Source organism: Cajanus cajan, chromosome 9, assembly GCF_000230855.2.
Source record: "Cajanus cajan strain Asha chromosome 9, NIPB_CcT2T_4, whole genome shotgun sequence".
NCBI classification, from domain to species: domain Eukaryota; kingdom Viridiplantae; phylum Streptophyta; class Magnoliopsida; order Fabales; family Fabaceae; genus Cajanus; species Cajanus cajan.
The window spans coordinates 31,214,127-31,236,234 of record NC_138525.1 but is presented as its reverse complement, the minus strand read 5'-3'; the positions used below and the strand labels follow the sequence as shown (position 1 = coordinate 31,236,234).

The 22,108-nt window shown below is 34.3% G+C and overlaps 2 protein-coding genes across 6 annotated transcripts; one reads left to right on the top strand and one right to left on the bottom strand.

The window, feature by feature from the left end:
- Positions 1-5,162: 5,162 nt before the first annotated feature.
- Positions 5,163-6,699, top strand: LOC109793028 (E3 ubiquitin-protein ligase ATL42). Its single transcript, XM_020352494.3, has one exon. The coding sequence runs from the start codon at positions 5,380-5,382 to the stop codon at positions 6,523-6,525; it is 1,146 nt and encodes a 381-aa protein (XP_020208083.2). The 5' UTR covers positions 5,163-5,379; the 3' UTR covers positions 6,526-6,699.
- Positions 6,700-7,350: 651 nt separating this feature from the next.
- LOC109793027 (casein kinase 1-like protein 3) lies at positions 7,351-22,082 on the bottom strand. 5 transcript variants are annotated; one of them, XM_029270280.2, is made up of 16 exons: positions 21,783-22,082; positions 21,371-21,411; positions 20,500-20,621; positions 20,327-20,396; positions 20,074-20,222; positions 19,876-19,971; positions 19,676-19,746; positions 18,579-18,685; positions 18,422-18,485; positions 18,216-18,300; positions 10,800-10,926; positions 9,993-10,075; positions 9,753-9,807; positions 8,943-9,064; positions 8,363-8,539; positions 7,351-7,902 (listed from the first exon to the last, which is right to left on the bottom strand). In XM_029270280.2, the coding sequence occupies exons 3-15, from the start codon at positions 20,524-20,526 to the stop codon at positions 8,363-8,365; spliced, it is 1,233 nt and encodes a 410-aa protein (XP_029126113.1). In that variant the 5' UTR covers positions 20,527-20,621; positions 21,371-21,411; positions 21,783-22,082; the 3' UTR covers positions 7,351-7,902. The 5 variants fall into 5 exon arrangements, with proteins under 5 accessions (XP_029126113.1, XP_020208080.1, XP_020208081.1 ...); XM_020352491.3 differs by lacking the exon at positions 20,500-20,621; XM_020352492.3 differs by lacking the exon at positions 20,500-20,621 and having other exon boundaries at positions 18,579-18,640; positions 21,783-22,081.
- Between the last annotated feature and the right edge of the window lie 26 nt (positions 22,083-22,108).

Sequence of the window (22,108 nt, the reverse complement as noted above, 5' to 3'; positions counted from 1 at the left end):
CTAAACGGCCCGTTCCGAGGTTCGGAACGACCCATTCCAATTCTGGAACAGCCCGTTCCGGGCTACTATAACAACCTTATTTGACCTTTAGGCCTTCTAATATCCTGTTTTGTTGTTTGCTTACTTCGGGAGCTCTTTTCCTTCATGATGTAGGTCCATTTTCTTGTTTGTGTGCCTCCCGGATGAAATTGGGTGTCTACAGGACGTGAGAGGGCCCTGGTTCCCTCGTGGTTAATTAGTCAGGTGTGGCAATTATCACATAGGGCGTAATTACCCCATATGTAGGTCTCTGCGAGACCTACGACGGGCATGACACTTACCACGTCGGGCGATATTCCCTTGGGGAGTCTCTGCCAAACCTATGCCAGGCGGGATTTTCTCCACGTTGGGTGTGAGAGAGCTTGGAGCTCTCTAGTTGAGCTTCGTGCCAAGTGAAATAGAAATTTCTCCGGGCATGACTCTGTTTTGTGTTGTGGGAATATATGATATATTTTAATGTGAAGATGAGTTGCAAACATGTTGGTTGAGTTGTTATTAAGTGTTGAATGTGTTTTGTGTTGTTGGAGTTGTTTTATAAGTTGTATGTTGTTTCATGTGTGAAATGTTGATGTGTTATTGAACCATGTTGAGATGATAAAGTTGGGAAGTTATAGAAATGGGTAGAGTTGATATATGAGTTATTTTGTTGAAAAACCATGTTGTTGAGCTGTTGTGTTGTTAAAAATGTGTTGTTTTTCTATGTTGATAAGATGTGTTGACCACTTAAGACTAGAGGAGATGTTTTTGAAAGTTGTTCATCCCATTGTGTGGATTGAGTGTGTTGTGGTGCTTTGAGAACCCAATTTTTTGAAAACCCTCCTTGGGAAGTTGTCCCTTGGTGTGGATGTCATGTTGTTCTCCTCTAGGACTTAGTTGGTACTGTGTATGGGCAAGGTCAAGACACACATGTATGAAGCGACCACAGTATAGGGGTCAGGTTGAGATATACTGATTACAAGTGACTAAAATCGAGTAAAGTACGAAGTTGAGAACTTAGTTCCTAACCAAGTATCAAAAGGTTGTAGTATTTGGAGGATAGTTAGTAGGCTAACCCCATAGGAGGCTTAGTTAAGCTAGCTAATACCGTGGTAGGCCTATACCTAGTTGTTCTATCCTAACATAGTGCTATACTTCCTTGTTTAAGTGGCGAAGTTTGAGAAACTGAGTTTTCGTGTTGTGGGTTGATATCCAATTTGTTGTTGATCTAGAAAGCCCAAAAATATCACTTGTGTTGTCGGTTTGGTAGGATCTAGCTACTTAAACTACTCACCCTGTGTTGTAGGAGATCTTCGAGTTAAAATGCGTAAAAATGCATAGAGATGATGTGTTGAACTGTGTTGATAAGTGTTGTTGTGTTGATTCAATGTTGAAATGTGTTGAGATATTATGTGTTCTTCATATGTTGGTTGAATTGTGAAGAAATGAGTTGTTGTGTTGATTAAAAGTTGCATTGTGTTGTGTGTTGTATGTTGTGATGTTAAGTTGTAGAGTTGTTTAAGATGTGATGATGTTGTGATGATAATAGAATGTTTATATATATGTGTGTGTGTGTTTTATTTTCTTTACCTAGCTTACCTTTGCCTATTTCCATGTGGTATGGATTGCGATAATCATACGTGGTATGGGAGCAAGACAAGGATAAACTGAAGTATAGTAGTGGAGGCCACCAGTAGCGTAGGAGTTGGGTTTATTTTGTTGACTACTGGATGTAGTAGATTTTTGTATAGTTGTTCATAGTTGCTTGCAAAGCAACTCAATTGTATATATTTATGTATATATTTGCCTTATATATATATATATATATATATATATATATATATATATATTAGATGACTGCATTGTGTTATACAGTATAGTGACCATGGTGGGTTGTTACACATGACATATGACTATTAAACATAATATCATTTTAATCCCTAAAACTATAACACTATGTTCCTTTAGTCCCTAAATGTTCTCATAAATTTATTTTAATCAAGTAGTTATGATTTAAATATTTACACAATAAAATAAATAATTAAGATAATATTGTAAATATGATGATAAATATTCATCTTTCAATTTTCAAGTTTTTCTTTATATTTTTTAATTCATTTTATTTTATAATATATAAATAAAATTTTTTTCCAATATATATCTATATATATTATTAAAAAAAATTTAAAAATAGAATATCAAAGAAATTAAAAAATGTAATTTTTGGGAAATGAAAGTAATAGATATTTTTTACAATAGAAAAATAAAAAATAATTTATATAAGAGAATTAATTATGAAAATAAAATATAAATAAAAATAAATTAGAAACTATTTTTATTGAAATATTTTAGAAAATAAATGGATAAAAGAGAGACGAAATTGACAATTAAAAAAAGAGATATAGCATATTTAAAATAAAAGGTTAGTATTTTAGTTTGTGTAATGTACATGTTAAATTTTTATTATATATCAATTAAAATTTAAAATAAATTATATATATAAATGAATATTATGTTTCAATATAAATTATGTATAAAATTTGAATAAATAATAATTTTTAAATATATAAATTATATATTAGATTTATGATAAATAATTTATATCGAAATATATGCTTATTTTTATTTAATGGTAATTTTTTAAAATGTTAATATTTAATTCATAAATATTTATGAAAAATAAAAAAAGAATTAGATATAAAATTTAAAGAGTCCTTACAAATCTACTCATTGAAGAAACGTCCCCAAAAGTATTCTTGGATAATATAGTTGTTCATGTTTTCTATATAGAGATGATACAATGTTAGATAAATTTTTTTTAATATTATTTGAATATATTTATCGTTCTATTTATAATATTAATTTAATTATCTATTTTATTTTGAAAATATTTAAATTATAATTAATTAATTAATTAATTAAAATAAAATTATGATAACATTTGAGGATTAAAGTAACATCAAGTTAAAATTTAAAAACTAAAACAACATTAAATTACACTTTTAGAGATATAATGTTATAGGTTGAAAAATTAAAATAATATTATATTTTATAATTATATATAATATGCAATATATAAGTCACATGACACATTAATATAATACGTATCACTTCACTCATATATATATATATATATATAATTATAATGTCACATGATATTATGATATTACGTAGACATTTTGATTTAGAAAAAAATAAAACTTATTTAACCAAAAGATTTAAATGAATAACATATTACATTTTTAAAAACTTTTTTAAAGTTCATTAAAATCAAAACTAAATTAAAAGTGATATACAATTTCATAAACTAATGTTACCATTTCCTCCCAATATAAAGCAGGTCTGTAATTAAAGTTTCATTCGCTAATTTTGATCAATTCCGATTATAAAAAATCTCCTGTAGTTCTCTCCCTGTAGCTTTTTTTCTCCCACCACAAGGTGCATCTCAGGGACGGTGTATCACAAGAATTCTAATTAAATCCATAATAAATTAAAAGTGGTTGAACATAATTTAATTTGTACAAAAAGAAAAAAAGTTGTGATTTTCAAGTCATATACTTCTTTGTTGTTTATTGAGGTGTCCCCACACTTCTAGAATTAATTAATCCCTCTAAAAAAATTTGGCTTGACGTGGCACAAATGTATTTTTAAGTAGCATTGAGCCCTACAACTAGACCTATAGAGTAATTAATATTAAAATAAGTTGATTATCCTGCAAAAGGATCTTTCAATAGAAAAGTAAACGATGAATAATTTGCAGTGATATAGAAGGCTACCTAAACATATGTATTTGGACAATTATGAATTATCATTGTACACTATTTTTCTTTTTGTGAAAAAGTTAGGAAAAGAAAAATAAAAAAATAAAAAATAAAGAAAGGAAAAGGGAGACTGGTAATCGGAGAGAAATAGAAGAAAAAAAAAGTATAAAAAAGTGTAAATTATTGAATGTTATGTCTTTTTTGTTTTTATGTTCAACATAATCAAATACATAAATTTTTATTTCTATATTTCTTGATCAGTCAAAGTTCCAAGATGATACACCCTTTTGTCCTCACTTACCTGAAGATATTCTTAATTAATTGTGGAAGGCATTCATTACATAAACCAACAAACACATCCAGCTTCCTAGTTGTGGACTGTAAATACTACTTAAAAGCAGCCAAGATTTTTTTATTTCCTATGACACGTCAACTTTGTCATATATATTAAAATAATGATTTATCAATCTAACTTAATATTATAAAATCAATTTCTAATGTGAGAATTATTTTTCACTTATATATATTGTATGAATTGTCCATATTGACAAATAATTTTCTTGTCATAATTCATCTCTTGATCACAAATTTGTATAATCACAAACATTTATAATTTGAAACATGCGATAACACTATTCTTAAAGACTTGTTGTGCGAGCTACAAATTCTCTATGTTATAACACATTTTTGCAAACAATGATAAGATTAACAAAACTAGCAAGTTTCCAAAAATAATCCAAAAGTGAAAAAGAACATGTATAGGGAGACATGCCAAAAACTTTGTGAAATAGTTGTATATATAAGAAAAGAAAAATTATTTCTCAAAATCATTTAATACCAATTTAACAAATTAAGAAAATAAGATAACAACTTTTAAATGATCAAATAAAAAAGATAAAACAAAATTTAATGGACAAAATTAATTAAAACAATTTTAGTAAGTCATTAAAGTAATTTTCTAAAATATAATCAAATAAACATATTAATCTTTTTGAAATATTACTCAGATATACAATAATATGTACTATTATGATTTCATTTCTAGCTAATGTGGATCTTCAACAAACTTCTTTATATTAAAAACTAAACATCTTGAAAATAAAATTTATAAGATTGAATATTTACATGTAATCTGATAATGACTTGATTGTAGATAACTCGATTGTAGATAACCAATAGACCTAATAATACTTATTAAGATAGATTTTATATTATTATTAAAAAAAAGGTGAATTATAAATGTAGTTGTAGTCAACTTTATAAAATCAGTTTTGTAAAATCAGTTTTTTTTTTTTTATGATAGACCAATCCTATTTGCAAGACAATAACCATTAATGGTATGAAAGATTTTTCACAGGCAAGAAATCAAACGAATGATTTTTATTAAATACATCGTGTCCACAACCACCGAGTAGGTTGCCTAGCCTATTAGATTATTAAAAGCCAATATTGAAACCTTTTCTAAGTGTCTGCATTCGTCAGATAGATATAGCTCTAAAGATGCTATGCTAAATATGAATTTTCTACCCAGATACACTAAATTAAGGGAGGAAAAAACAATCCAATGAAACACTAGTCTTGCAAAATCTCAATTCTCAAGAAGATGGTCAATTGCAAAATCATTTGTAACAATCCTTTGAAGAAACATTTGGTAGTGGTCATGATGGTTCTTTCTTTCATTTCTAATATTCATGCCCAAGACAGTAGTGACACAGATACCATGCCAAATCTCCCAGAACCTGTTCGACCAAGCAAGGTTGTTGTAATAGTGGTCCTCTCAGTATTATTGACCTTATCAGTTCTCTTACTTCTCTATATAAGGTTCCGCAGAGCCACTTCTCCTGAACTCTTTGAAAGCCGCCATGTACCCAGTTTTCAAGCACTAACTCGATCATTGTCAAGGCTTTCAGGGATAGACAGAGAAGTGATTGAAACACTCCCATTTTTCAGATTCTCTTCCCTTCAGGGGTCCAAAGAAGGGTTGGAGTGCACGGTTTGTCTCTCGCACTTTGAGGACACTGAGATTCTTAGGCTCTTGCCAAAGTGCAAACACGCTTTCCACATGAGTTGCATTGACAAGTGGCTTGAAAATCATTCTAGTTGCCCTCTTTGTAGGAGCAAAGTTGACCCTTTAGACATCAAGAATTTCACTCACTCAGTGAGTTCAAGGTTCCTCAGGGTTCCTTCAAATTTAACCGAGGACACCCACGTTGAAATCTTTGTTCACAGGGAACCATCCCATCGAGGGTCATCATCAGGGTATAGCATTGGAAGCAGGTTTGGGAATTTGGGTTGGAGCAACAAAGAAGAACAACTTCTCATTGATCAAGAGGTTTGTGGCACAAGTGGGAAACACGTGCATAGGTTCAATCACAAAATTGTGGTCTCCGATGTTGTCACAAGGAGCAGGTGGAGTGATCTTAACTCTTCAGACATGTTATCATTGAAGAGTGAGATGCTACATGACATGGCAAGCAGAAGATTCTCTCCCTTTGATGAAAGTTCGTTAATGATAATGAATAGTGATGAGAAGAGGTCTTTGTCTGAGATTGCTCGTGTTCCTAGGTTCATAGAAACGTGCAAGATGAATAGAATGGAAGAAGGTGTAGCATTAGGTGGGAACAATGGGAGGGAAGAGAGGTTGAAGAGGATTTGGTTCCCAATTGCTCAACGAACAGTGCAATGGTTTGCAGGACAAGAGAGGAACTCGAGAGAATTAGAACACAAACATCTAGCTCCAAATGCTTGATCATGGAGTTGGAACAACTTAGCAACTAGTAAGAACTGTACAGTTTTTTTTATGGGGTGTGCTCATCTTAATTTTTTTTTCTTTTCCTCATTGGTGTTTTAATTAGAGATATAAGGTCCAACAGGAAAAAGAGTTTAAGGTGTTGAATAAGTACTTGTTATATAATTACTTATATATATAAAGAAAACAGAGAAGATATAGACTGAAATTCAATTTTCATTAAAAGGTTGAGATGGATACAACTTGGAACAAAGATAACATTGAGGTTAAGGTTAAGGTGCAGAAATTACACTTTCTTCTACAATTGATACAAACAGATATGAAATATAATGACATTATGTAATTGATATATGTGTGGTAATTCCAACAATGATGCCCATAATTTTATTAAAAATGATACATTTTTTTTATATAAAATATTTATTTTCTCCATGATTAAATACATAAAGATACAAAATATTATCATTTAACTTTTTAATAGAAATTGAAAGTTTGTTAATTTTGCTTGAATAAGTTGAAATTTATGAATTGACACCATTTATAGTGTGGTTGGTGCAAGAGAAAGATAGTGGAAGAAGTTAAAGGTTGTTTGGTAGAAATGAGATACAACGAAAGACGAGAGAAAAGATAGTATTTCGTAAAAAACACTTTTTTTCCAATGCAAATCCTCAACATCAGAAGGTTTATTATTGCAGTGCAAACCTCGGTACATGTGAACATTCTGCGTTGGATTCTAACAATGGACCAAAAGAAAATAAAAGTATGATTCTTTTGCCAAATTTAACTAAGTAAAAGGAAATCCAATTCGGTTAAATGCAATATGAATTGGATTGATTTTAAAACAATTTATTTTATGGGGGTAGGGATTAAATGTTATTTTATTTGTATACCAACAAATTGAACTGTGCATAGTCATAGCCATAGGGAACCGAATTTGCCTGTAGAAAATGCTTCAAAGAAAATAAAAAATTGTCACATCCCCCAATTAATTGGTGGTTAGTTGTTAGTATTTTAATTTTTAGCATAATGTTAATTTTCAAATGGGGAAATGTGGTTGGAGACAGTTGAGTTGAACCCCCGCCAATGGCCACATTTCCTCTTTGAAGCCATGTGTGTCATGACACCAATCAACAGCTACCATCATAACTTGCTCTTCAATTATCTCAAGACACTTACTTTCCCTCTTCCCAAAATCTTGAATGAGGGCATTTACCTCATGATCTGTCCAACAATGCATCTGGTAGGATTCTGTCATACTCAGGAAAGTTGGCATGGCATAAGCATATCAATCAAGTGTTCTCTGGTGAAGTGAGTGCCATTGCCATGACTTTTGCCACAATTAGAAACACGTGTAAGTGACACCTTCAAAATCCATGTCTGAGAAATAAACAGAGTAATTGTCTCAGCAAAATAGTCTGCGGTTAGTGTGTAGCATTTGTGATAGAATTAGAACACAAGCAACAACCAAGGAAAGCATAATGATAAAAACATCAGAGTGCAGGTTCAAATTCTAGTTAATAATAAAAATAATGGGAGAACCACTTCACAAAAGCTAGCTCGCAAAGTCTATTCCTAACATCCCACCATGCTCCCTCTGATTAGTCCTGGGCGAACACTACAATGCCAATATCACCACGGCGATGCAACTGGGAGACATGGTGGGAATGTCTCTTACCAATTGATATGAATCTTAGGAGAACCACACCACAAAAGTTAGCTATTGTAATGGGAGAGTCCAAAGTCTTATAAACTCTTCACTAAAAACCCATAATTCCGGCGTGGGACTTGAGTTCCCATACCTTGCAATTGGCTCCTAACAGTTAAGCTGTTCCCTTACCTATCGTTTGGTTGATGAAACTCGGCGCAGTGAAGGAACAAAGCCTCCTGAGGCACCAGATTTGTTCCCAAATCCGTGACCCACATTTGATGTTCCTGCATTCCTCACTTGTTTTGAGACATTTTCTGTGGAGACTCTGGGCATGAGAGTTGACATAGATGAACCATTGTTCACAGTCTGAAAAAGTTTTATGCCAATCAAAATGTATTAGTTCAGTCAAATATACGGGTCATGATTAAATTAACAACTCTATAGCAAGCAGAGAGGATCAAGTCATCAGAAATGTAGAATAGTAATTTGGTCCATGGAAATATATTAAACTTGCAATTTAGTGCTTAAATAAATTATGTACATGGATTTGTTCTTAAATTATTCAAATTTATTCAGTCTTACTCCCCACCTGAGATGACAAAGGGGGTTAACTAGAAATGAGTTTAAATAATGTAAAACTAGTTTGAATCAGGTTCCAAGTTGTGAGAAAAATACATTCCCAGGAACCAAAATATAAGTTAGCCTCTATTATTTATGAAAAAGGGAAAGAAGCAAGAAAACAAGGGTGAAACTTTCATCAGTAGTATACATGTTTCTCTGTTGGAATCTTTGCATTAAGATTCTGAACATTAGACGCTGTGTTACAAACACGTGGATGATCAACATTGATTGATGGTGTTGCCACAGCAATTTGAGTGGAATCATTGACTCCTGTAAAAGGAATTGAAACATCAGGCGGTGTTCTATAGAACAACATTCCTTCACAATAGAGTAATCTTATAATGTTATCTCCTTCTAGAACTGTTACTGCTAAACAAATCCCATATCAAAGAAAATACCAGCTTTGAAAACAGTAAATCGGTAAACAGATAACCATGTTGATCAATAGCTTAACTTATCAGATGCTATTATATTTTTCTGATTTAGACAGAAAATGTCCATGAAAAATGATTCACAATGGGCATTAAAAAATCACCTCAAATTCCTAAGTTATTCTGCTGGTAACTACTACCTCGGTCCCTAATTATAAGATTATTTCAACTAATTCACATCTTTTAAGAAAAGTAGTTAATTTAGTTAATCACATTAAATTTGACAATAATGTGTAATGTTCTTCCAAAAGTACCCTTCACTTTCTTTTGAAATTAATCATCTCTCCACTTAATTGCTTTTCATCTAAGTAATTAATGTTTGGAGAGAGAATAATTAATTAAGGGTACTTTAGGAAAACAATAATTAATACACCTAGAAATTAAAAGAGGATCTTATAAAAAGGATAAGAAATTTTCTAAGAAACAGTCTTATTATGAATAAGGACGGTGGTAGTATGTTTCTTGAAAAAAAAAATCCCAATTGAAAGAATTGATTCTTCAAATACATGATACAAGGCTGAAGTTACCTTTATGATTATCCTCATCCAATGGTTCAAGACAAGTAAGCACAGCATGTGGTGCCTGCAATTGCAAAATACTTAAGTGAGATATTAAATTAAATCAGCACATATTTAATACATAAGTTATCCGAAAAGCCATACAATATTTCACATTCCTGTAAATGAAATCGTGAAAGCCTGAGTGCTTATGTTATGGCAGGCAATTTATTTACAATGGCTATTAAAACTAGGCTAATAATGACTAACAGGAGATTGACTCTGTGTCTTCTGCTGTTGCATCTGCTGATATTTTAGAATGGTCCAGTCAAATAAATAGTCGGAATCGTATCCTGCCAAACAAGATTTTATTACATTAACAGAGAAGATGAATACAACAAAGATGAGACCACCAGCAATACAATAAGTCCAGAAACGCAGCAATGTATGAAACTGTTAAAATTTATGTACAATGAATAAAGGATGCAAAACAATAAAACCAGCAAAACTAATAAGATTTAAGATGGTTTTATACTCAAGTAGATCTTATCTCCAATCTGTAGCTATGTAATCAATAGTTAATAACTTGGTGCCAAAACAGAGATACTTGGCACCAAGAACCTATTTGGATAAATTTCTCCATAAGCACTTTTAGAAGAAAAAAATAGCAAAGAAAATTGAAATAAGCTAAAACTAGCTTATGAACAAGTTAAAAATAAGATTTTGGAGAAGCTAATAGGAAAAATTTTCTATAAACAAACTCCAAACCTAGCAACATCCAAGGAAGAAAAATTAAATACTCAATATGAAACATCTATACATCTTAGGGTATTAGTGGATCCTTTTAAAGCCCAACTGTCAAGCTTGAACAGCATAATCATTTGTGGCCTGGAGGTAATCAATTCTCACAATAATGACGCTCAAATTCACTATATAGTGGAAAGGTTTCATTTCAATTAACATGTCATGCTTTCATAGTTAATGTCAGTAGAACTAAAATAATCAATCAACATGCAAATTGAGGTAATGAATAAACCATGATTCACATATGAAAAAACAGACAGCCAATACCAATACCTGCACGGGTGAACAAATTACGAAATAGGCGTCTCAAAAGTCCATAATCTGGCCGTTGATCAAATGTCAAAGAGCGGCAATAGTGAAAGTAAGAGGCAAATTCCACAGGATATGACTTGCAAAGTATCTGGAAACAAGAAATATAGTCACCGGTCAGTAAACTTCTTTGTATAACAAAAACTTCAATAGGAAAATCTCCCTGGGGGCAATATGCTAAACATCGATTAAAACAGTGATAGCATTATTTAAAAAGCTTATAATAAGATTATATAGTCAACTAAGTCAAGGATTCAAGTCCGTAAACCAAAGTTGGGAAAGTATTTGCTATTCTGCTTTACCAAGTTTTGCATAATTCTGTTAGGCCTCTTATAAGTAAATATTATAAGAGGAGTGTCAAGACTTAGGTTTTATAATAGGACTGAATTGTTTTAGCAGTTATTAATTATTTTAGCAGTTATTGTTGTAATTATTTTAGCAGTTATTGTTGTTTTAATTAGGCACTGGGTGCTATTAGTGGGGGCAAGCGTAACTGCCTCTAGGCAGTTATTAGCAGAATAAAAATAGCAGAAGAAGCAGAACAGTTAAATGCCAAGACTTAGGTTTGTTAATAGGTCTGAATTGTTTTAGCAGTTATTGTTGTAATTGTTTTAGCAGTTATTGTTGTTTTAAATAGGCACTGGGTGCTATTAGTGGGGGCAAGCTTAACTACCTCTAGGCAGTTATTAGCAGAATAAAAATAGCAGAAGAAGCAGGACAAAGGTTAGGCAGTTTTTGAGTGGTTTTGGAAGGGAGAGACCAAGCTCTCGAACATCTTGTGAGGGAACCTTTGTACTCAAATCAGTTTACTAAATTTCCTATATAATTTGTATTTTGTACCAGTTAAATTGAATTAAATTCAATCTTTATTCTCATACCAGTTGGTGTCTATCAACTGGTATCAGAGCAACACGTTCCTGGAGACTAATTCATGGTGTCGACACGCAGTATGGAGGCGACAGTGGAGGCTTTGGAAAGGGGGTTCGAAGGTTTGCTGACGATGCGTGAAACAATAGTGAAGAGCGCAGAACAGTTAAATGAAGTACAGGCCTCAGTGCGAGAAATTCGTGCAAGACAGGAGGAAGAGAACAACGAAGCAAGCCACACAATCCTTCCGAGCAGGCCACAAGGGGGCCACAATGGTGGGCGATACAAAGTGGATAGGTGGAGAATGTTAGAGATACCTGTTTTTGATGGAGAGGATGCATATGGCTGGACAACCAGAGTGGAGAGATACTTTGATTTGAAAGGGATGTCTAGAGAGGAAAAATTACAGGCGGTTATGGTGGCGATGGAAGGAAAAGCACTGACTTGGTATCAATGGTGGGAGTTCTCTACGCACCAACCGACTTGGGCGAATTTTCGAGCAGCGGTTATTAGGCGTTTCCAACCAACCATGGTTGACAATCCTTTTGAATTGTTGTTGAGTCTCAAGCAAACAGGTTTCGTGGAAGAATACAGAGAGAAGTTCGAACTCTATGCTGGTCCATTAAAGAGTGCAGAACCAACATACTTAAAGGGCATCTTTTTGAATGGGCTTAAGGAATTAATTAAAGTAGAATTAAAGCTTCACCCAACAGAAAGCTTGACTGATTTAATGGATTGTGCACAAAGAGTGGATGAGAAGAACCAATTGATCACAAAAGGGGGAAATTCAACAAGTATGATGAGCAGGCCAATGAGGACATATAACAATAATCGCACAGTGACGTGGGAACCGGGAGCGAAGCAATAGCCCCACATTTCTAGAACTGGCAGTTCTATAGGAGAGGGAAGTATGGTGAAACCTTCTAATACTTTCAGAGGAAGAAGCTTTAGAAAGTTAACAGATCCAGAGTTACAAGAGAGGTCTAGGAAGGGATTGTGTTTCAGGTGTGATGAAAAGTTTGGTCCAGGCCATGTGTGTGCACACAAACAATTACAAATTTTAGTGTTGGCCGAAGGGGAAGAAGAAGGGGATGCAGAGGGAGAAATTACGGTGGTTGGTGAAAACGGAGAGCTAACACACCTTCAGTTATCTATGTGTAGCATTGTTGGCCTTACATCAAAGAAAACAATTAAATTGTGCGGTAAGATTGGGGAAGAACAGGTCATGGTACTTATTGATTGTGGAGCCTCTCATAATTTCATTTCAACCAAGTTTGTGAAACAACAGAAACTGGATATGTATGCAACCTCCATTTATACAATGGAGGTGGGTGATGGAAGAAAGCTGGATTGTGAAGGGGTGTGTCCTAAATTGAAGTTGGAGATACAAGGTCTAAACGTTCAACAAGATTTCTATGTCTTTGATCTTGGAGGAGTGGATGTGGTGTTGAGAATGGAATGGCTGGCTAGTCTAGGAGAAATAAGAGCAAATTTTCGTGAATTAACTCTTAGAATTCCGATTGCGGACGGATATCACACACTGAAGGGAGACTCTGATTTAACGAGAGCTTTAGCGTTTTTAAAGTCTATTTTCAAGGCTCTACGTGATCAAGGTCATGGATTCCTAGTAACATACTGTCAGATGCAAGTTGAAAGCAAAGAACTAGCAACTTGTCCCGCTTGGACAGAATTGGTTTTGGAAGATTACGATTCAATCTTTCAAGAGCCGCAAGGATTACCACCTCCCAGAAGGCAGGACTATGCAATTCGATTGAAGGGAGGGTCTAATATCCCCAACCTCCGACCGTATAGGTACCCACAGTATCAAAAGAATGAAATTTAAAGGTTGATAGATGATATGCTTAAATCTGGTATAATTAGACCTAGTGTTAGTCCTTATTCGAGTCCTATAATCTTGGTGAAAAATAAGATGGTGGATGGCATTTTTGTGTAGATTACCGGGCTCTTAACAAGATTACTATACCAGATAAGTTTCCTATCCCTATTATTGATGAATTGTTTGATGAACTGGGAGGAGCCGTGATTTTTTCCAAGTCGGATTTACGATCCGGTTACCATCAGATCAGGATGAGGGAAGACGACATTCATAAAACAACTTTTCGGACTCATGAAGGGCATCATGAGTTTGTTGTCATGCCTTTCGGGCTCACCAATGCACCTTTCACTTTTCAATCTCTTATGAACGAGGTGCTAAAGTCGTATTTGAGGAAATTTGTGCTCGCTTTCTTTGATGATATTCTGGTTTACAGTAAGGGTGAGGATGAACATCAGAGGCATTTAAGAGTAGTTTTGGCATTATTGAAGGAGAACCAATTGTTTGCTAACAAGAAAAAATGTACTTTTAGCCAAACTCAATTGGAATACTTGGGTCATATCATTTTAGCAAAACGGGTGGCAGCAGATCCACGAAAAATTGATGCTATGTTAGATTGGCCAATACCAAAGGATATTAAAGCTTTGAGGGGAATTTTGGGATTGACAGGTTACTATAGAAGGTTTGTTAGAGACTATGGTAAGATAGCCAGACCTTTAACTCAACTATTGAAGAAGGATAAATTTCAATGGAATGCTAAAGCACAAGCTGCCTTGGACAAATTAAAACACCTGGTGGCCAAATTGCCTATATTGATTGTCCTCGATTTCTCCAAAACATTTATTATCGAAACTGATGCATCAAACAAAGGGCTCGGGGCGGTTCTAATGCATGAGGGTAGGCCTGTGGCTTTCCTCAGCCAGACTTTATCTGATAGGGCCCAATCTAAGTTAGTATATGAGAGAGAATTAATGGCGGTTGTGATGGCTGTACAAAAATGGAGGCACTGCTTGTTCGGAAGGCACTTTATAATTCTGACTGATCAGAAGAGCCTTAAATTTCTGATTGAACAACAACTAATAAGCGAAGAATACTTCAGGTGGACCTCAACACTTATGGGTTTGGATTTTGAGATATGTTATAGACCAGGAAAGGAGAACGGAGTGGTTGATGCTCTTTCTATAAAAATGACATTTTCTGCTTTGTCCTCAGTCCACTTTGAGCAAATAGCAAATTGGGAATTTGAAATTCATCAAGATCCTAAGCTTCAAGGGATAATTCATGATTTGATAAAAGATTCTAATTCCCATCCGGGCTATAAATTTCAGAATCAAAAGTTATTTTATAAAGGTCAGTTAGTCCTGCCAAAAGGCTCTTCCCGAATACCATTATTGTTACAAGAATTTCACAACTCTGCTATAGGGGGACATTCGGGTTTCTTTAGAACTTATAAAAGAATCTCTGAAGTTGTGTATTGGGAAGGCATGAGGAAAGACATCCAGCATCATGTAGCTACGTGTGAGACGTGCCAAAGGTATAAATATCAAGCTCTATCTCCGGCGGGACTTCTTCAACCACTGGCCATACCCAATCAAGTGTGGGCTGATATATCAATGGACTTCATTGAAGGGCTTCCCAAGGCTCAAGGAAAAAATGTCATCTTAGTAGTGGTTGATAGATTGACAAAATACGCTCATTTCGTTGCACTTAATCATCCTTTTACTGCAAAAAAGGTTGCCGAAGTTTTTATCACAGAGGTAGTTAAATTGCACGTGTTCCCCTCTTCTATTGTATCGGATCGTGACAAAATATTCCTAAGTCACTTCTGGTCAGAATTGTTCAAATTGGCCGGCACTCGCCTCAAGTTTAGCACCGCATACCATCCCCAAACAGATGGCCAAACTGAGGTGGTCAACCGGTGCTTAGAGACTTATCTGAGGTGCCTCACTAGAAGTAAGCCTAAGCAGTGGCCTAAGTGGCTGAGTTGGGCTGAGTTTTGGTTTAACACCAACTACAATAGCTCTCTAAAATTGACTCCTTTTAAAGCATTGTATGGCCGCGATCCACCCCATCCTCTAAAAGGAACCACTATTCCGTCAACTGTGGAAGAAGTGAACATGATGACTTATGACCGGGATCAAATGTTACATGATCTCAAGGAAAATTTGGTCACAACCTAGAATCAAATGAAGAAGTATTCTGACCAATCTCGACGTGCAGTATCCTTGGCTATTGGTGATTGGGTGTATCTCAAGTTCAAGTCGTATAGGCTACGGTCATTGGCTCGAAAGAGAAATGAGAAGATGAGTCCACGTTTTTATGGTCCTTATCAGATCACAACAGATTGGAGGAGTTGCTTTTCAGTTAGCCCTTCCACCAGAGAGTAAAATCCACCCTGTGTTTCATGTTTCTTTACTCAAGAAGGCCCTCTCTCCCTCAGAAAATCCTCAACCTTTACCACCTATGTTGTCGGAAGAGTTGGAATTGCAGGTAACCCTAGCTGCTGTGAAAGCAGTGCGTAACACTGCTCACGGGACTGCCAAAGTGCTTATTCAGTTGACTGACCTGCCAGAATTTGAAGCCACTTGGTGATGGAATCATGCCTAGGAAGGCAAGGGGTGACACATTGAAGGAGTCAAGAGGAATTGGCTAGACATGAAGGTTTGGGCCAATCAAGGCCCAATGGGCCCGATGGGCCTGGAAGGCCCAATTTGAGCTTCACATGGGCCATCTCTTAATAAATCCATTTTTCTTATATTTTGTACATATTATATTAGTATAGGTTTCACATATTTTGGTCTTGTATTTTGGACCACATAGAGTAGCATTTTTGGGCCATAGGCTTATTGGGCTTAGTTTTGGGCTTCATGGGCCTTTGGGCTTTTGGTACCCAATATTGGGCTCATTTTCATTCTTGTAATTTTTCCTATTCATTGTATTTGATTGACCATTGTATTTAGGTCATTAGATTAGGATTTAAGGAGGATTATTAGTTTAAGTGAATTAGGAAAAACTAGGTTTAATTTAGCATGCATTTAAGTTGCATTTTGAGTCACATGGATGGTGCCACCTTGGCTGAACATGTGTGACTCAAATTCAACCCTAAATGCACACTAAATCAAACCTAAATACACCTAGCATCAATGTGAACCGGACTTGCACATGTGAGTTAAGTTTTGAATTCAAAATTCAAAACTAGGTTTAATTTAGCATGCATTTAAGTTGCATTTTGAGTCACATGGATGGTGCCACCTTGGCTGAACATGTGTGACTCAAATTCAACCCTAAATGCACACTAAATCAAACTTAAATACACCTAGCATCAATGTGAACCGGACTTGCACATGTGAGTTAAGTTTTGAATTCAAATTCAAAATTTGAATTCAAAATTTGGCGCCACATGTGAAGCCTCCACATTGGCGCCAAGTGTCCCTAATTCCGGATCCATTTAAGCTTGCTCCTTCACTCATTGTATTCACTTTGACATTTATGAAATTTGAGAGCCATAGTTGCCGAGTTTCTACATCAAAGTCCCTTTGAGAGTTCTCCTTCAAACCTTAGGAATTCACCTTCTTCCTTCTCTTTGAAGTGAGCACTCCCTTGATCCATAAGCTTGGATGCTTCCATCCAAGGCTTAGGCCTAAATTCAACCGTGCATATCTTCCATTCAAGAGCAATTCCATTTGGTGTCATCTCCATTGAAGTGGATCCGTGCCTAGGAGGAGCTTAGGAGGAGTTCAATCTTCACTTCTCCTACTTCTTCTATCACTTGGGAACCAGTGGAAACCATCATGAAGCAATTTCCTTCTTTTCACCTTGAGGACAAGGTGACTCTTTCGGGGGGGGGGAGTATTGTTAGGTCTCTTATAAGTAAATATTATAAGAGGAATGCCAAGACTTAGGTTTGTTAATAGGTCTGAATTGTTTTAGCAGTTATTGTTGTAATTGTTTTAGCAGTTATTGTTGTTTTAAATAGGCACTGGGTGCTATTAGTGGGGGCAAGCTTAACTACCTCTAGGCAGTTATTAGCAGAATAAAAATAGCAGAAGAAGCAGGACAAAAGTTAGGCAGTTTTTGAGTGGTTTTGGAAGGGAGAGACCAAGCTCTCGAACATCTTGTGAGGGAACCTTTGTACTCAAATCAGTTTACTAAATTTCCTATATAATTTGTATTCTGTACCAGTTAAATTGAATAAAATTCAGTCCTTATTCTCATACCAGTTGGTGTCTATCAAATTCTAATTACCATGTGCCACTCTTAGTTTCACACACACTTTGGCCTTGATTCACACTTAACCCAAAGAAGGGTAAGTTTGAATAAGTTTTTCCAAAAGCACTTATACATGAGTTTAAAAGAGATTTTGGAAAAGTTAATAGAAGAAAACTTCTACAAATTAGCTTATCCCTAAACTAATTTTAACTTATGGAGAAGTTTATTTCATTCTTCCTTTATATTTTGTTTTCTTAGAATTACTCATAGAGAAGTTTACCCAAACAGAACCTAAATAAATAATAATAAGAAAAGACTGGGGGAGGAAAAGGAAAATCTACAATCAAACTCCATTCCAGTTTCTGGTGTAGGTTTTGGACCATTAATGCACCATAAAATTGTTCATATAAATTACAACTAAGGCAACAGAATCAGTTCAGGTATAAGGGGGTAATAATTGATGAGCATACCTCAATGGGAGTTGATAACTTCTTTTTGCAAATTTTGTCATATTTTTGCTTTTTGTTGACAGCTTGCAGACCCTGCCAAGGAAGGCTAAAAATTTGCAGGAACCAAATTGTCAAGCCCTACATAGCTGGTAAACTGATATTGACACGCAACATTTTTATGAAATCTGTATGCATGCAAAAATTACAGCCAACAGGATAAGACATACCTTCCTCTTAAAAAGTACATTAAAACATACCCAAGAGACTCCAAATCATCTCGTCGGCTTTGCTCTAAAGAAGTAACATCAAAATTGAGGAAAAAAATGTAGGTCACAATTAATATAATGCTAATAGCATAAAGAAGGCAAAATTCTTTCTACTTACCAATTCCTGAGTGAGTATTGTAACTTGCATAACGTGCAGTCCCTGTTAAGCCCTTGTTCTCTCTGGATAAGTTATCAAGGTAAAAGCAAACATTCAGCAGCAATAACCTGGCTAATTAAATTTAAACTGGTGAAGCACAAGTAACATTGAGAATGAATCGATAAATAATCTACAAATAAAAAATTGTTTGGAATTTCATGGACTACGAGTTAGAAGGCTTCCCATTGATTAGCAACAATATGCATTTACTTTTATAAACAAAAGGCTGTATATCTTTTGCAAACTTACTGCACGGACAGGTATGAAAAGTCTTCATGATTATAAACTTTTACATATAATATACAGTGTATCTATTGTCATATTTTTCATATAGAGAAAGAAAGGTATTGGAGATTCCACATCGACTTATGAGATGGTCATACTAATGTATTTAAGTAGGGAACAATTATCACGTTACAATTGTAAGGTTGAATTAGGCTCTCAATCCATTTTTTTAAGATAGTATTACAGTCTATCCTAGCGATTATTAATTGTTGGACTTCTTAGATTAGCTTACATGAGAGAGCTGTTTTGGAGATCCAACATCGACTAATGAGATGATTATACTAGGATCAATTTTCTCCTTACAAGTTTGTAAGGCTAAGTTAAGCTCCTAACCCACTTTCTAAAGAAAAGGAAAGATCTTTAATTTTAATCCTACTCCTTTTATCCTATCTAGACTCAATGTGGATGTTCAATGATTAATGGACCCTAAATCTAAATAAATAACACTTTTCCCTGTAACACATTACCTTTTTCAAAACATATTTTACTCTATATCAAGCAAGCCATAGTATTGAAACAGTTTAATTTCCTTTTACAGTACTTTCATAAACCAGTAAGCTAATGAAAAAACCATTCCACTTAGTTGGCATCTTATCATGTAAACGAATCTGTCTTTTCACTAAGAAATTATCTGCAGCAGAAGGGTTTCTCACCACATGACAGAAAAGAAGTTAACTTAGTTTGAGTGACTAGAAAACCTCTCAATACAAAAAGACCACGCACGGTAAAATATGAACCATAACAAGATATTAAATAAAAATAACAAAAATTACCTGTAAGGGATATGCTTATTTGTGATAGGGTCCTTATATCCTTTTGCTAGTCCAAAATCAATCATATAAACCTGTATGTGTAACAGATTGGCAGCAATTATATATTAAAAATTGCAAGCATAAGGGAATTACCACATAAAAAGGTTATGCACATAAGTTACCCGTTAAAGAGAATAAAATATGAATGCTAATGAAGCTACCTGATTTGCTTTCTTCCCAAGACCCATAAGGAAGTTATCCGGTTTTATGTCTCTATGCAAAAATCCTTTGGAGTGCAAATACTCTATCCTTGCAAGCTGAAGTTAATTAAAAAAAAAAAAAAAAAGACTAAATTACAATGATTCTTGCAATAGCATGCAAAACTAAGAAACCAGTCCTGAAAATCAGTCAATGATTACCATCTGATCAGCCAACATCAACACTGTTTTGAGTGAAAATTTATTCCCACAGAAGAAAAAGAGGTCTTCAAGACTCGGTCCAAGAAGTTCAATAATAAGAACATTATTGTCTCCATCAGTACCACACCATTTCATTCTTGGAATACCACCTTGAATTCCATAACTATGAGGAATCAGAATCTATTAAAAAATATACATGAAACCTGTTGCAAGAGCATTTGGATTCAACACAGTTGTGCTTCTGTTAACTTACTTCCTCCTTGAAGCATACTATATAACTTGGACTCATACAGTAGCTGTGGCTGATTGGTTTTCCTGCTCTCCTATAGAACAAGAAATACTGCTCTTACAAATCACTGCTAGATCATATCTGATTATCAAATAACAGAACTCACTGGTATAAAAAGATAATAGAAAAAGTGAAACCTCTTGGGAAAAGAGGAGTGTAACCATACAAGAGTCTGTGGCACTATATTTTGGTTGTTCAGGATATCCTCTGGCCGGGAGCCAAAGACTGATCCCTTAAAATCTCACTAGCTTGAATGAAACTGTGCAATCATACATGACAGAGATTATCACAATCTCTTTTTCAACACTCTTAAGATTCAAATGTCTCTCACTAGTTTCAAAATAAACTAGCCAAAGGACAACTCACATATTTAACATTTGAAGAATGCTAGACATTTTTTCTAACACTATAATAATCTAAAATTTATTAGAAATTACAAATTTTGTGGCTCTCACTGTTCATTGATTGCTTTTCTAATTTAGTGGTCGAATACATCAAAATTTGTAATTTTAAACTAATAGCAGAGAGGGTATTAGCCGAGATAGTTAAAAAGAGTGTTACTAGCATTTATGCTAATAGTTTAATACAAATAGCTTATTCAAACACCTATTTTTATGTAAGCAGCAGCATTCATCCAACTGCAAAATGCTGGCATGAAGTGACCTTTTAGAAAACTATATGCACCAAAGTAGATATTATGAAGGAAAAGAAAAAATATGATTGAAACATGCATTTACAAAAGTGCATTATGATCAAACCATGACTTCGCATATCTGATTTTCCGTAAATAGCTTAATCAAGCTTGAAACTTGAAAATACAAAAAGTTTGCAACACAAATATTTTTAGTCAAAAACGGTTACAACAAATTAAAGTACAAGAGTATAATCTCTTACAAACTACACGTGCCCTTCAATCTTTTACTGGCTTTAACACGCATGAAAAATATATAAAAATTAAAAAATAAGAGCCAAAAATTGAAGTTACTCAAAAATTGAACTAAGACTCACCATCTTGATGGCCACAAGTTCAGAAGTCTCGATATGTGCCCCTGGAAATGGCAAAACATTTACATGTTAAATAAATAGTAATAATAATAATAATAATAATAATAAACTCCTAATTTAGTCCACCAAAACTATATACGCTATCACATAAATTCTCCAAAAATATTAATTATTGAATTAGTTCTTTAAATATCGTTTTTATCATCACTTTAATTCTCTTCAAATTTTATTATAAGTTACTCCTTAAAAATGTCATGAATTTGACCCTCAACAATCTAAAATTTTTTGGTAAGTCAGAAGATAAATATTATTTGAGAATGTAATTTATTAACTAAATTTTTTTAAAAAAAATTGAAAATATATCTTCTTCTAATAATAATATCAATAATAATAATAATAATTAAAAGTTCCCAACCAATGTAAATTTCACCGAATGATCCGCTCCCAATTTTTTTCCCGATTTTATACTTCCCTCCGAGGACCCTCTCCATTAAAACCGAAGGAATGAAACGACAGTGCGAAAAATCTCAATGGCGATAGCTATACGACGTTCCGAAAGACGAAACGACGAAGCTTTAGAGGTTCGCGCAGAGGGGAAGCAAAAAACGAGCTTTGTTTTGGTGTGAGAACTCAAGTTGGTGTGCATTGGTTTGAAGTATATTTGAAGAGAAATGGGGGAGCGAGAAGATAATACATTACATGGTGGGGTTAGTTGTGGAATAACGTTTTTTGTATTTAAAA